The 16,672-nt window shown below is 39.4% G+C and overlaps 1 protein-coding gene across 1 annotated transcript; it reads left to right on the top strand.

Moving 5' to 3' along the window:
* Nucleotides 1–7,832: 7,832 nt before the first annotated feature.
* On the top strand, nt 7,833–10,082 carry LOC115676943 (peroxidase 73-like). Its single transcript, XM_030599980.2, has 4 exons — nt 7,833–8,305; nt 8,431–8,631; nt 8,756–8,921; nt 9,418–10,082. The coding sequence occupies exons 1-4, from the start codon at nt 8,090–8,092 to the stop codon at nt 9,822–9,824; spliced, it is 990 nt and encodes a 329-aa protein (XP_030455840.1). The 5' UTR covers nt 7,833–8,089; the 3' UTR covers nt 9,825–10,082.
* The last annotated feature ends 6,590 nt before the right edge of the window (nt 10,083–16,672 follow it).

Raw genomic sequence — 16,672 nt, 5'->3', positions numbered from 1 at the left:
TGAATGAATGGAAACAGATTTGGATTGACGTAGTGTACTTCTCACAGCATCAACAACTTGCTCAGAAAACTTTAAAATATTCTTCGTGATTCGCTGGTTACATAAGACTAACAATCAATATCTTCTAATGGAACTCTGTTCTAGAGAATATGCATGCACCGCGATGTGATTTGTTTACTTCTTTTTCTATAGACTAATGATGAGAATAAGAGAGTGTGGACAATCTGTCGCTGTTCGTGACTGGTTCCCGTCATTATCGAAGGAAAACCCCCCCTCAAATTAAGTTAAGTTGGTCTGGTCTGAAGGGATTAAACAACTGATAAATCTAGGTTCAATCTAATGTGACACCAAGAACCATGATTGATTCCTGGTGGGACCTAAGTTCACACCTGCTTAATGGCATTCATTATTTTTCCTCATTAGATATTATAAAAGAAACTGGGGAGCTAAGTGGGGTACTCGTGGCATAATCTTCCCTATAATAAATTCCACTTTGGGTAGTATAACTTAATATGACAATAATGTCGTGAGCTCTATGCTGTTTGTGGAGTAATTTGCTATTTTCATCAAAAGTTGATATGAATATGTTGGTTGTGGAATCATATTTACTCAGAGAATAAGATTATGAATTCCTTCGATTTTCTATAGGGTTAATGCTACAAAAAAATCCTCTGAACTATGCTTATCATGACATAAATATCCCGAATTTTTTTTTGTGTTGCTAAAAACCCTAAACTTTCTTATTGGGACACAAATACCCCAAACATTTTTTGTAAAAAAAAATCCAAACTTATACCAATGTGACATATATATATATATATTCTATTTCAGTTCCATTTAAGTTACATACGTCACAAATGTATAAGTTCGGGATTTTTCGTAACAAAAAAAGTTAGGGGTATTTGTGTTACAGTAGACAAGTTTAGGGTTTTGGTGACATAAGAAAAGTTTACGGTATTTGTGTCACTGCATAGTTTGGGGTTTTTTGTGATATTTGCTCATTTTATAATGGGAAAAAAACCTAAACTTGACTTTGGATTGCTCATGTAATAGAATTCCTTGAAAATTGTGAAATTGAATTACGTCTCCTCATCTTGCAAGAGGACTCCACATTTGCAAAATTATGCTACACTATAATATGATGATAAGTTAGAAAGATAGATGTGAGAAAATTTTACCAAACAGAAATAAATTTGAAAACGGAAGGAAAAAAAAAACTAAGTAGCTTCTTGCTCCTTGTTGCCCCCGGCGTCGCCGCCGTTGCAGCTGCCACCTAACGAGACCACCACGAAAATGGGGATGCTTGGCATCGTGCACCCATACTTCTGTTGCCAGGGAAGGCCGACAACCTTCGGTGAAATGAATCGATGATGGAGGCTAGCATCCTCCATGGCCGCGAGTCGGGACCTCCATATATAGGGAGGGAGGGAGGCACATCGGATAAATTGAGCGAGCGAGGGGCCAGCATCGTCGCCAAATGGAGGCGGCAAGGTTCGGCATTGTGGCTCGATGGTCGGACCGATTCACTATGGCGAATGGGCAGCCGATCTATGAGGCCTGGGAAGAAGACGAAGCGAGCATAGAGGATGAACAATGAAAAACAAAAAATAAAGCGGGAAAAAGGAAAAATAAAAAAGAAAGAAGAAGGAAAAGGCAAAAAAAAAAATGAAAGGAAAAATAAACCAAATATCAGCCATAAAGTTTTCATTGGTTGAGACGTGCTCAAAAAGCCTAAATTCCGAAAACTTCTATATTAAAAAATTTCCAATCATCCAAACAATTAAAAAGAAATAGTATTCCGCAAAATGTGATTGCTTAGAATATGAATCCATTGTGGATTCCGTGTTGAATGAACCAAAGGGGGCCAGCGTCTATGATTAAACAAGTTGATCACATTCGTTTCGTTTGAAATATATACTTCACTACCAAGGTGTGTAGTTGATAAAAAATAATGATACACCTTTTGGTCAAATTCTATGTGCTTTTGTTAGATTTAGTGATTAGCCAGAAAGCCAAATTCAACATTATGCTACGAATCTTTCTCATGTGAGCCCATTTCATCTTTTACATAATAAATACATATATCTTATAGAAAAGTACGTGCTTGCCGCTTCGTGTGCTTTGTAATAGTCGACTATAGAAAATAAAGGGAAGAAATTTTTGCTTGATTTGGTCTACCAACTTGGTGCCTGCTTTCGAGACATTTTCGGATTAGGAAGAAGAAACACATCCCTATACTCAGATTCAAGTATTCTAGCATTTTTTTGACCAAAACAAAAAAAGAACAGTACTTTAGCATTTGACTAGCGAAAAAAACATCATTTCAATATTCAGTTTCCACTTGTGTATTGATATACCGACCAATAACAAATCCTTTATAAAATTTAATTTACACGTCAAATCAAACTGAGAGGAAATGATCCACACGCTTTCAATTTCATCGAGGCGAAACGACTTACGGTTCGATCACGAGAGTTTATGCTCTTATACCCCCATCCAGCATTGTCAAACTATCAAGAATTTCATCTGCAAGAGCAAAGTCAATGGATGGAAAAGGTGAGTTAACATTTAAGTATTCATGGCATGCATTGATAAAGCCCCCATTTCAAACTTTGGATCTTAAAATGGCATTTGAAAATTCAGTGGGGGCATCTCCAACTTGGCTTGGGAGATGACCTCTTTATGTCCTTTCTGTTTTTTTCAAGATCAAATGGCATCTCTTACCTAACATCCGCGAAACACTCCAAACATGGGACACTTATGAAACCCAATGTCCCATTGAAAAAAGCGAAGGAAAAAAAAAGATGAAATTTTGATAGAACCAGCCAGTCGTGTTGAGGACCCCATCGAGAAGTTCCCGAACGATAAAATCAAGCACATCATGAGCTTGGTTGCATCACAAAAAGAATCGTACCAACGCTGCCATTGGTCCCTACAAGCTTTGAGGGGGAGAAAAAGAAGATGTGGAAGAAAGATGGCGATCCTTGTCGTTACGTGCTCAGGTTCGTCCATGGCTCCACCTCCATCATAATCACTTACACCCTTTCCGAACGGAATCGATCGAGTAATGATGTTTGGTAATTTTGAAAAAAAAAATTAATGGTAATTTTTGAACGAAGGATTAATAGGAGCAGATTTAAGATTATTGTGAAAATTGGTGATTTCATTAGACATAAAAAAAGTTCACGATAGAATTGAGATTGAATCTGTTATAATTTACAGTTGTATTATGACTTTCATTTGATCATTTATATATTCAAGCACAAGTCATCCATGTATCTTTTAAATTTGATCAATGTTGTTTCTGTAATTTTTTTTCTTTGCCAGTGAATCCCTAAGCTGACTACTTTTATTTGAATTGGGTACCTAGTTGAAAAAGTTAGCTCGTTAAGTTATGCCAATGTGACTTTTAAGAACTCTAAAGAGAACATAAAAAAATAAATATTAATGAAAATATAAAAAAGAAGAAAATTAAAATAAAGAAAATAGACACGGGTTTTAAACCGCTTGCGGGGGGGTCACGACCCTCGCAGATTGCAATCACTGACCCTAACAATTGTTCTTCACGGGTTGCAAAACCCAATTGAGATTCTGTTTCACATTATATCGTGCATTACTAACAAGATTTGAAATTGGGTTCTGCAACCTGGGCGACCGGTGGGTTAGGGTCGCATGACCTTGGTAAGAATTTATAAATATTATGGTTTAATCTAAACAAAAATAAAATCAGTATCACTGCTAGTTATCCGATCATCTTTGATGCGATGCCAATATTGACAGTCTAGCTCAGCATCTCCATTTTACTATTTAGTAGAAGGTCTAACATGAGAAAATAAGAATACACTTTTGGAACTACATTAGCAAAAACAAAAAAGTATTGAGACGATATTGAACAAAATGCGAAAAGTACAAGAAGAAGACGATGGTGCACCCTTATCCCTACTATTTTTCGGATATACGCAACAAGGAAAAGAGATGTTATAAGCAAAACTAGCCTCCTACTGTAATAGGACACTATAATAGAAGTCAAGCCCGCATACGATAACTTCTTATAACTCAGGCCGACTAACATCCATATGGAGATTGTGGGCCGACCACTGGACATTTAGGTGAGACCTCAAAAAGCCCTGATGCATGCTCTTTAGTCTTTACTCCTCATCCTCTGGGAATGATTTGATCATGAATTCATGATCAATATTGCGTGGATTGAAGATTGCAGATCATGATTGAAACATGCCGTTCGAAAGCTCGTGACTTCTAGCTTCTCAATCTGTGCGTGAATTTCGCTTTCGACATTGCAGTTTCTCTCACGGAGTTGGACCGACGCTTGAAGGCCTACATGGTCGGCCCGTTGGGAATCCGAGGGCAGTTGGGGTTAGGTAGTGCTTAATTATGATAAACCTGTTTATGATTTAGGGCATTCAAATCTGAGCAAATGAGATTATGGAACGATCATCGGCTAAACCTCAGGTTTATACTATTTATCAACCGTTGCAATATGAATGATTTAAAACCTTACCGAACACCAAGGGTCCACAGGTTTGTACAATTAATCAACCGCCGCATTATGAATGGTTATGTCTTTATGTATATTTTCTCGGGAACAATAACCAAGTCGATCCTTGTTTTAGACAAAAGACTAGAATACAATTATCTTTTAGGTGTTCTTGGAGCACATTATGTTCATCGCCCATCTACACATTCATGGAGTACGAGTTCATGTATTCCCAATTTACTCCAAATAAAAAGACTTCGGTGACACATTAAGCGTGAATGGTTGTGTAAAAGTTAACTCGGTGTTACAATCCGTTAAAATTTCTTCGAGAGCAAACTTAATTAGGGTGATGTCTGTTGAGATGTACGCGTGGCCTGTGCTGGAAAAAAGTCTCACATTGGAGAATTGGTGTGGTATGAAGCAATTAATATATCATAATTGGCTCATAACTTACCGGCTTAAGCTTTTGATTGAAGGTGGTGATAATAAGCTTAAATTGGGCTCCCTTTTGACGATCTACATAGGCAAATGTATTGGACTTTTGCTGCGCAGTTTCAACAAATGGTATAAGAGTCGATAGTTGATTGGTGAAATGTCCCAAGGATGGGTAGCCTTGGGCGTTGTGGTGTAGCGGCACGATCCCGAGCTCACATGCAAGGATAGATTGTTGAGATTTACATGTGAGTTGCATTAAAAAGTTCACTTCCTATTAATAAATATCATAATCAGCCGATAACTCGTTCGTTTAAGTTATTGAGTGAACGTGGGTCTAATTGAATGGCTCGAACTTTGACTTTCTTTTAGCGATATTTTTGCCGCGTGCTCCCAATAGTTTCTCTACAATTGCGATGTAATAAGTGTTGAAAATAAGCATAGCTAGAGTTATTACACACAAGAATATTGTGTTTGGCTGTTTCCGTTTTAACTTTTGATTTTGTGTTTAACCTTGTGTTTGGAATCAAATGTTTAATTATTGTTGAACACCTCAAATCATAAGAGAGATATATAAGCATTCCCCAGAAATTTTGATAAATTTTCAATCATGTTATTCTCATACAGTTAATATCACAAAAAACCCTAAGTTATGCTTACCGTGACACAAATATCTTGAACTTTTTGTGTCATTAAAAATCCTAAACTTGCATATTGTGACGCCATAAAAAATTCCGAACTTATACTAGTCTGACAATTATACCCTAGTTGAAACTGAAATAGAAAGTATATATATATCAAATAGGTATAAGTTTGGATTTTTTCGCAATATCAAAAGAAGTTTAGAGTATTTGTATCATAATGGACATAATTTAATATAGAGATACATTCGAAAGGACGTTTTGATTTGGCTTTCTAGCACTTTAACGTTATGTGTTTAGTCCCCTGCTACTAGGTGACTATCCTAAGGGTTTGTTTGAACTAAAACAAGACTCTCAGCAGTAAGTACTGAAATAAAATTAAAAAAGAAGAAGAAGCAGATCCAGGACCATCCTACTCAAAGAACATAAATTCTGGTGTTGCCCTCAAGAAAGAAAAGAAAGAAAGAAGGGGTTTTCGAATTATCTAATTTTGATTAATCTCTAATTATTTAATAAGCATTTGACTAATCTGACACGACCTTTCGCACACTTCCAGTGGGGGCCCGCCCATGTGTAAGTGGTGGTTACCCGCTTCCCATGTTCAAATTTTAAGCTCAACACATCCCTTTAGTGCCTCCAGATAAAACCTCAATTCCTTCGATTATTACTTACTAGTTTATTACTACTAGGCCTCGTTTTGGTCGTACCCTGGATCAGATTTCTTGAGGAATGGAATTTGAATCCTGAGATCATTTCGTTCGCATGAAGTTTCAAACATGGAATGTGATTAATCTTGAAATTTGATTCATTAAACAATGTGGAATTGGATTACCTACTTGTAATTAGTATTGGGATTCCAGCGGGGGTGTTGCTGTCGTCGAAGCTCAATTTGTATCTCTGTGTGTGCGCACGCGCACGCCCGTGTATTGCGTTTGAAGATTGATAAAGACTTGGGAAGTTAAACTCGGAAAGAAGCAAGCCGAGTCTGGACGCGGTGGCTATGAAGGCCGATGGCCGGGTGCCAACATGATGTGGTCACACGATGGGTCTCTCTCCCTCTCGCTCTTAAAATCGAGCGATTCTATACAGTCGAGCCCCAGTATTGCAGCGGGATCGTCAGCCTCACGCGACCACATATCTAGGGTTGCGCGAGGTGAGCGACCTCCATGGGCGTGATTTGTGAGCTCCACAAAAGGGAGAGTGACGGAGGCGTAGTTGATGACTTGAGTAGGCAAGTGGTTGAAGTCGCCATTGGATATATGGAGGCGCGATGGCGAAGGCTCAAGATAGTGACTGACGGGTGGCTACACAGCGACGAATCAACAAAGGGTCCGATCGTTAGGAAAAAAAAAAAACCGGAAAGGAATAAAGAAAAAGAGCTAAGAAAATGCAAAATTCAAAAGGGTGACCACATCTTAACCATTGAATGTTCAATGGCCTAGATGTACATTATCGAAAGACCTTAGATATTGTCATCCGCGTAATAGAAACATAGTCTAATTCTATGCAATGAGATTACCTAAAACGGGAAACTCACTTATCGATTCCTCGGCAACACGGAACCAAACGAGGCCTTTAATAAAAATCACAAATTGGGAATCCACCTATGAATTCCATCAATCAGAACATACTCAATCATTTCAATTTTTGGCAACGATCTAGATAAAAAAATTCATGACTCGATCAGCATTTGGCATTCACACATGGTTACATGCGTGTAAACGACTCAATGGCCGATGAGTAGGACAACTGAAATGCTTTGAACCACCATCGCAAGACCATCGCATTTCGCATCACCATTGCTCGAATAGCCATTTGAAGTCGAAAAATCCAAGTCATGATCTTGATAGCTAAGAGCGTTGCACCTAGTCAAATTGGCCTCATCACATCACCATTATTGGCAAGATTCCACAGCATATCCACATGGGTCGTGCCCTTTTGGCTTCTTATTATAATTCAACCACGCCAATTTGGAGAAAAATCTCAGTGACCTTATGCAGTGCTGATCTTTTCATCACAGAGATTCTATCCTAGCAAAGCATTGCCAGCATTGGCAGGGCCTACATGGAAACCCCTTTCTAGTGTACTTCCGAAGCGCACCCGAAGCTGCACTAACGTGGATGCTACGTTCATTGTCTCTCTCTCTCTCTCTGTCTCTCTCTCTGTCTCGCGATTTGGACCACGTTTAGGTTCTAACGTTCTTCAAACTCGTCCCTTAATAAGCAACACGACCAAACGAATGAGACGCAGGGCGGCCATCGGAAGAAGCCACCATCGACATCTCTTTCAGGATTTCTTAATCAAAGCCCTCACTACTTTTCAACCCTCTTCTTCTTTTTCAAAAAAGAGAGATTCTCGTCAAAAACCCAGCTGGCACATTACGACACTTCTGTATAATCTCCCTAGCTCCGAGCCTCCAACACGTTAACTCCAAACCCTTGAAATTTACCCCTATAAATTCACCACCTTTGTCTTTCGCTTTGTGTCACCAAAAACCCACTTCTTCTTTTCGCTTCCGACGATGGCCTCGTTCAAGCTCTTCGCGGTGTGGTCGCTGTCCGTCTGCTTGTGCCTCTGCCCTTTCTCGGCGTCGGCTCAGCTGAAGCAGAACTACTACGCCAATGTCTGCCCGAACGTCGAGACCATCGTGCGCAATGCCGTTCGACTGAAGTTCCAGCAGACCTTCGTCACCATCCCCGGCACTCTTCGTCTCTTTTTCCATGATTGCTTCGTCCAGGTATTCCGATACCCCCATGATTGAATTTGAAGACCCATTTGGGTCATTTTTTCGTTCGGGATTGACCAATCAGCAATCTTCTTTCTTTTGCTTTTTGTGTTTTGGCATTTTCTTTGGATGAGTAGGGCTGTGATGCTTCGGTGATAGTGGCGTCCACTCCTAACAACAAGGCGGAGAAGGATCACCCGGACAACTTGTCGCTGGCCGGAGACGGGTTCGACACCGTGATCAAGGCGAAAGCGGCTGTCGACGCGGTCCCGAGCTGCCGGAACAAGGTCTCGTGCGCCGACATCCTCACCATGGCCACCCGAGACGTCATCGCGCTGGTTGGTGTCCTAATTTCTCACGTTTAAATAGCTTTCAAGTCATCGCGATGCCGACAATTGTGCCGCAAATGTCAATCTTGGTGTTATGCCTGAAAATGAACCGGCGAATTGGTATAAATTGCAGTCAGGAGGGCCGTCGTATGCAGTGGAATTGGGGAGATTGGACGGGCTGGTTTCAACGGCGGCGAATGTCAATGGGAGGCTCCCTCAGCCGACCTTCGACCTTAACCAGCTCAATGCCTTGTTTGCTTCCCATGGCCTCTCCCAAACTGACATGATCGCACTCTCATGTAAGTGTATACAACATGGTCAACTATTCAACAAATTAACACGGATTGTTCCTAGTAATTATCTAAATATGCTCATCAAACTACAGCGCCTTAGGGTGATACAACTTCAACATGTAACCGAGCGTTAGCTTGATAGATTCTCTTTAGAGTAGGTATTACAACATGGGCCGTAAATTAATTTAATCGATATCACCATAGGATCGTGAATTTACCGAGTTTTTTACACTGACTAAGCAAGCTATAAGACATGAGGGCCGGTGAGGTTGCTCCAATTAGAAACGACACATCGCTAGCAAACCATTAGAAGCATCTGCAACCAGAACGTGGACAGGGTCAATTATATAATGAGATTTGGTGAGTTTGATGCATGTCATCTTGCTGTCAATTAATAATGTTGTGCACATTATTATTATTAGAATCTATCGTTGTAATATGATAAGGTGTCCTCATCTTTTTGCCCCATTATACATGGTCCTTTCCCCTTGCTCTTTTGCAGCTGCCCACACGGTCGGATTCTCCCACTGCGGCAAATTCTCAAACCGGATATACAACTTCAGCCGCCAGAACCCGGTCGACCCCACCCTGAACCGGAACTACGCTACCCAGCTCCAGGGCATGTGCCCCCGGAACGTCGACCCGAGGATAGCCATCAACATGGACCCGATCACCCCCCGGACCTTCGACAACGTGTACTTCAAGAACCTCCAGAACGGGATGGGACTTTTCACCTCGGACCAAGTCCTCTTCACCGACCCGCGGTCGAGGCCCACCGTGAACGCGTGGGCCAGTAGCACCCCGGCCTTCCAGAGCGCCTTCGTCACCGCCATGACCAAGCTGGGCCGGGTCGGGGTCAAGACCGGGAGGAATGGCAACATCCGCCGCGACTGCTCCGTGTTCAATTGATGATTCCGATCTATTGAAGAAGACAATAATGAATATGATGAGACACATTCTTATTTTTGGTTTTGCTTAGTTAGCGAGGAAAGAAAAGTTTAAAAAACAATAAATTTGGGTTTCAATGTAAGTGCGGAGATGGTTGAATGCACTTATGCGTTGGAATGACGAATTCAACTGAGAATAATGTGGTTCCATTGCTTTGTTATGACTTTTTTTTATCCAATTGGAATGCTGATAATGCTACGACGTGATTCTTTTTGTAAATGTAATTTTTAATTTCAAGTTTTTTTTTTCTTTTTTGCATTTTTGGTTAATGATTAGTGATTGACCACCTTACCTCACCTTTTTATTCTCAAATACATTATTGGAGTGTGGCTGGATAATGGACGGGCTTATCCTGATTATCGGGTCCTTGTCAAGTTGTCATTAACAGCTGGATTCCTTATCGATCCGTACAATATCTATTTTGCTAGGGGGTCATTATTTTAATTCCCACTGGCAAATACGTGCATCACGTTTGCGTGTGTTCGAGAAAATGATGTTTGTAAGATTAGCAAAATCGTTTATTATGTAACATTTGAATAATTAATACGGAAAGCAATTATCAGTTAAAATTGCACTGTTCAAAGGAATCGTGTATATGGAAAAATAAAGTATCTCAAAATTTGATTTTTTCTAGGAAGAGTGTTATAATAGAGAATAGATTGAGATTTTTACATGGAAACATGTAAGAGATGAAAACATGGAAATTAGGCCATTTGAAAACTGGGACTTGACGGTTCAGATGAGTTTTTTCTCCAATCTTTCCACACTTTAGTACATGCACTCCCCTTTTGCTAGCTTAAGTATCGGATGGCCAATCCAGGTCAAACACCCGGATGCCCTAACCCGTATTCGCTCGCGTGGATCCATCTCGAGATGGGAGTTTCGACGGATTTCTCAAGATCAAATAGTGCATCAATACAGTGGTGCCATACGCACACACGAATAAGCTGTGTGCGTTCTCCCCCTGAATGATCTAAGGAAATCACCGTACACCCAAATACCACCTTAGCCCCTTGAAATGTATGACCAATCTAATCACCCTGATTCTTCTCAACCCACAGATATTGGATCATATACCCACGAGCAAGCGTACCCCTAGCCCACATCTCTATGATCCTTTCAATTATGAACATTATGTCCTGTCTAAGTATGCTCCCATGGCCAATTCCATACATTGGAAAGCAAGCTAGGCCAACTTCTTGAGCCACGGCAAGGAGGACCGCGAGGGCCAAACCGCACGAGAACACTTCCTAGGGCTGTCTCGACTAAGGACCGATGAGCTCGGGAGGCGAGTCTAGTGTTAGATGCTAGAGATGCTTAGGATATTTTTTATAGAGATCTTTAGGATATTTTTTTAAATATTTTTTGCGATCGTGCATATGTTTGGGATATTCTTCACATCTCCAATTGTGCATATCCTTGATTGATCACACTTGATTTGATTACATCTAATAAAGTCTATAAATAGGCTCATGTACTACTCTTCATTCGAATAACATCGAAATATACTAGATTTCCTTTCCGCATATTATTTCTTATCTTGGTATTAGAGCTAGTCGATCCTGAAATGCACACCCGAGTGCACACGTGGAGCTAATCTCGCACCTGTCATTTTTTTCATTAAGTCCTAATATTCTCTGGTCAACGACGATTTCAACTTTGTTCGTCTCATCCAATAGCCAAAGTCGGCCTGTTATGTTGTAGCATAGTCTGCAAACAATGCGATCGAGTCCGTTTCATAACAACGCCAGCCATCGATTTATGAACAAACCAATGGCGATTTTTGAAGAAACCGGTGGTGATTTTTGGTTGAAGAGTTAATTGGAGCAGACTCGGGACTAAAGTGAAGTTTGTGATTTTTTTTTACGAAGAAAGTTCGGGATAAAATTGGGATGGGACCTTAAGTTTGGAATTTTTTAGGGAATTAAGCTTGTTTCTAATGCATATCTCTCAATCGATTTCAGAAGACAGAGAATTCTCTTGTAGCCAGTGAACAACAGCCTACAGACCCCATAAAAAGAAGACACTACACTTTGGAATATAAAGCATCCTCACCGCTTAGTAAGATCTACGTAAAGCCAATCGACCGAATTTAGCTGAGGACGTTTTACTCCGGAAAAAGAGCTAGTAAAGTCCATCAATAATAGCAGAAGCGGGATGATGTAGAGAGGACAAGAGGAGTGGGAAAGCACAATGAACACGAATGGCAAGTGACAGATAAGGAGTGTCGAGTGGTTAAGAATTTGTCGTTGAGATTTTCTCGATGATTTGATCCGCCAATAATATCCTAGTTGAAGATGGTGAAGTCTAGGTGAACTGTAGGCGTTCATGAGTCTCAAAAAGTGTGGAAGTGATGAACTAACGAAGCCTAGAAGTGCTAAAATCCAGATGTTGAAAAGTCCGTAAATGAATTGAATTGGACTGGTTGATGTACAGGATCGTGTCATGTAGCAACCATTGTGTACGAAAATTAGTGGTTGATAAGATGCGGCGATGGAAGGTTGTGGCATGTCATGACAACATGAGTTAATGACGAGTTGCCACTTGTTAGGAGGACACAAGTCGACACCAAGCTCACTAAATAATATAGTAGGCTAAGTTATCTCACTCCGAGTCGTTTTCCGAGTCTGTCAATCCAAAAACTATGAGACATCCCAACTGGACGATGATAACTTATAATTTTGTTGCCAATTATAAGTTGTTCGTGAAGCCAACCAGCAAAAATCCTTAAGAAAGTACACTTGCAAGTTGATCGAGAAAATTATAAGAAGAAATAATATATTTGTTTGCAATAAATGTCGAATGATCAAATTATACATCTGCAGCTAACCTTTTAGCAAGATCGGGTTTGGTCGATGAACTAATTTTGTCACATTTTGATATGGACACAGATTGATCATCAATATATAGGTTGTGGAACTTCTTTTCAAAAAAGATTCATCTACCTCTATTACCGTTGACGTAGCTAGTTATAATTTGAGAAATACATCAACAAGTCAAATCAATGGGTAATTATATCTGGTTATTGTAAAAAAAGAAAGAGAGGGTACATTACACGTCCACCATAAACGAATCCTGAATAAAATTATGTATGTAGATGAGTAGCAAAGAGATGTAATGTACCCTCTTTTTCTTTAGTGTGAAGCATGTCCCTTTGTTCTGCTTTTGACTTTTCTTGCAGGACAACACATTTAAAGAACCATAATCAATAATATTCCAATAATAGAAACTTTATAGAAATGAATAACAACACTCTTTAATAATTATATAAGTCATTCTTCGAGGTCATGATATCCAACATGGATCTCTTAGCTACCCATCTACATACATAATTTTCGGCTAACGGGTCTTGAATAAATATAAATATTAAAGAGACGCATGTTGGGCATCATGACCTCGAAGAATAACTTATATCAATATTAAAGTGGGTCGTTATTCATTTCCATAAGTTTCTACTATTGGAATATCATTGATTACATGTTCTGCAAAAAGTCAAAAGCGGAAAAAAGGGGACATGCTTCGCACTATTGTTTTATATAATAAGCTCTGGTTGTTCGAAATTTGAAGTCAAACACGATTCTACAGAACTTGAATAAATCAATTGCGAGTTATTGCATAGTTTTGCTTAAACATTATTTCTGCTTCATGGCATACCACAATCCGATTGCAGTAATCTACGAATTGAATGGGAAGTGGGCATGCCACCATCTCTGAACGTTGGACGATGCGTGGCTAGGTGGGTACGCAGTCTCTGCCCACTCGTCTACAAAGGGGGTGGGGTCTTGACTCGTATTATATAACTCTAGTTAAGATCTCTTTATCGGACTTTTCTCACCATCCTACCGCCATTGTAGAATGCCTAGAGGCCACCCCGTTGCATGTGAACTAGGGAGTGTGGTGGTCAGATTTGGATCTTATGTTCCCGATGCCCGCTCGCCTTGCCTCCTTAAATTCTTCCTGTATCTTTGACTTTCATAGGGTATTCTTTGTTTTTCATAGGAAGAATGAATACCCTCTAAAAATTTTACATCTGAGTAATCCCGAGTTAATGGAGCTTTGAAGGACCTGCTCAGGTCCTGGATCTGGATCTTTTGATCCCTTTTTTCCGTTTCTTGTCCTAGAAAGAATCATAAGAATGAGGTTGACTCCGGTTCATATAATTATTGGGGATAACATGGTGGGTAATCCTCGAACTTTTGAGTGCGTTTGTTTGAGAGAAAGTATTTTGCTTGAATTCATTTTCCAAACTTTTCACCCGTTTGGTTCGTCGAAAATACTTTCCGATCAAGGAAAATATTCATTTATAAAATTATGAAAGTAAATTCTCTAATCTAATAAGGTAAAAACACTTTTCGGAAATTGCTTCTCTTAAATTTTTTAGTACTTTATATTTTCTTTTCTTTTCTTTCTTTTTTTTTCTTTTCTTTTTTCTTTTTCTTTTCTTTCTTTTCATTTTTCCTTCTTCTTCCCTTTGCCGGTCGCCAGCCGACCTCAGGCGAGGCCGAGCTCGCTAGCCTCGTTGCGGCAAGGTCAAGCTCACCTAAGGCCGGAGAGGCTCGACCTCGCCATGTTCGGCGAGCTCACGCCTCGACTTCACCGCCTCGCGACTTGGCCTTCAAGCTCGCACCTCGACCTCACTCGACGCTGGCGAGGTCGAGGCTCGGCCAAACTCCTTGGAGGCTGACAAGCTTGCGGCTCGCCAGCTCTAGGCGAGCTGGAGTTCGCCAGCCCCGAGCTCGCCTGTGGCCTTCATCGGGTGAGCCTCGAGCTTACTTGTGGCCATCGCCGACCGGTCATGGCAGAGGAAGGAGGAAAAAGAAAAAGGAAATTAAAAAATAATTAGAAATTCGATTTTTTTTAAAAAGAGAAATTTAAAAAATTAAAATTTCGAATTTTTAAAATAATAAAAAAATAATGAAAAAATTTGATTTTTTTTCTTGAAATAAAGTCATGTGATTGAAATAATTTTCCAAAAAAATCCAAACATCAGAAAATGATTTCGATCATGTATCACCAAACAATGGAAAACTAATTATATTCCTGAAAAATGCTTTTTCTTATCATTGAGTTTTCTACGAAATAAACCCATCATTTGTTAGGGATTCAACATAGTCCTTAAACTTTTTTTTGGTTGAATTTAATTTCGGAGCATTTTAAATCGAGTTCAACGCCATTCTTCTTTTAAGTTGGCTAATGAAAATTGCTGATGGGGTGATGGGGCGGCTAACATAATTAATTATTCGCTGGTTGTCCAAGTTGTCATGTGAAGTATCCAGTCAAACGGTCCAAATGCTTCTGCATTCTCCATTGAGGAGCCCACAATGTGAAGTGCAGCAACATTTTTTTTCTTTTTTTTTCTCTTATTTTCCTTTTTTCCCCATCTTTTCTTTCTTTACAGCTGTGCTCCACCATTACAGTAGTGGCAAACGAAATTGGAGCAGCTTAAATCGTGAAAATGAGGTTCTGGGAAAGCAATTGTGTTGCTAGGTTAAAAGCAGTGGGGTGCCACACCTTATATAGTGAGACCCGAGCAACCAAAAGCATCGCTAGCTTATATTTTGACCTAAGTAGCATGGGCTACATGAGATCCCACGTGAATCAACAAGCACCACCTTGCAAGGCTAAATACTCCTGAATAACCGATAACGAAGTAATATCGTGAGGGAAGGGTTAGAAGAAACCCTCGGCGTGAGGTCAAATAAAGTATGAAATCGTAAGCTCCTAAGCATTTGGAAGAGGTTTCACCTCAATTGTCAGGTCACGACGCCTCATATTTGATGTCAAACCACCTCTAATATGAGGCAAGGCCCGTGTATCTTAGATCTAAGGCCGACATATGCGGCTAGAGAGAGGTAGGATGACACGAGTGGTGGTAATGGATGGTGGGTCGATGACGACGGCAAGAGTGGTGGAGGTGGCAGGAATGAAGAAAATGAAAAAGAAAGAAAAATTGAAGAAAGAAAATAATGTAATATACTATGTTGACTCGGATAAATAAAATGACATGGCAGCATGCATTTTTTTGTTCGACCCCTTCATTGTTGATGCGGCAATTTAGACACGCAAAACGTACATGACCTTACGTTGAATTTAACAAAAGGATCACATTTTATTCAATTTAGAAAGTTTAAGATTTAATTGATAAAAAAAGAGTTCAAGACTCCACTGATTAATGAGTAAAAGTTCAAGGACTACCCATGACATTACTCCTAATTGGTGATAACTTGCACAACAACTCATGTAATGCATGAGACAATTTTACACATTTTATTGGAAAAAAAGCTAATGAATTCTACGATGATCCTAATATGTTGTGTGTTACTTGAAGAGAAATAGTAGGAAAAAAAAATTCAATTACCTCGAGATGTGTTTAAATTAATAATGCCAAGTTATTGTTGATTGATTTTACTCTAGAAAATAAAATTCCTATTTATATTAGGAGAAATACTCATTTAAAACCTTAAAGGTTGATTAAATTAAGAAAAAAAATTGATGTCCTGGTTCTACTTTGATTAGTCAATTAACCTCGAGATATATATAATATATTAAATTTTAAAAACGATCTTTATCATCAACCTTTTCGTAAAATTTTATTATTCTTATCTTTTGCCACTTTATAATCTATATATATTTATTGAAGTTAAATTAGAACTTGCAGTTTTGACTTGAAGCCCAATTCCGACTTCAACTTTTACTGTGATGTTTTCCTACACGTCGAGCATTAGCTTTTCGTTGTATGTGTTTTACTTCAATAATGATCTTTGATATGTAATAAATTAGTCTTTTCTTTCGCACTATTTTTATAAGTA

The sequence above is a fragment of the Syzygium oleosum genome, unplaced genomic scaffold (assembly GCF_021117445.2).
Source record: "Syzygium oleosum isolate NSW1041296 unplaced genomic scaffold, Sole_v2.1 Sole_v2.35, whole genome shotgun sequence".
NCBI classification, from domain to species: Eukaryota; Viridiplantae; Streptophyta; class Magnoliopsida; order Myrtales; family Myrtaceae; genus Syzygium; species Syzygium oleosum.
This window is presented reverse-complemented; position numbering and strand designations above follow the sequence as displayed.

Bases quoted from the DNA above. Each gene is read 5' to 3' on its own strand.
- LOC115676943 (XM_030599980.2), top strand. From the start codon at position 8,090: ATGGCCTCGTTCAAGCTCTTCGCGGTGTGGTCGCTGTCCGTCTGCTTG. The intron at 8,306-8,430 runs GTATTCCGATAC...TTGGATGAGTAG, and splicing joins TCCATGATTGCTTCGTCCAG to GGCTGTGATGCTTCGGTGAT. The intron at 8,632-8,755 runs GTTGGTGTCCTA...TATAAATTGCAG, and splicing joins CCCGAGACGTCATCGCGCTG to TCAGGAGGGCCGTCGTATGC.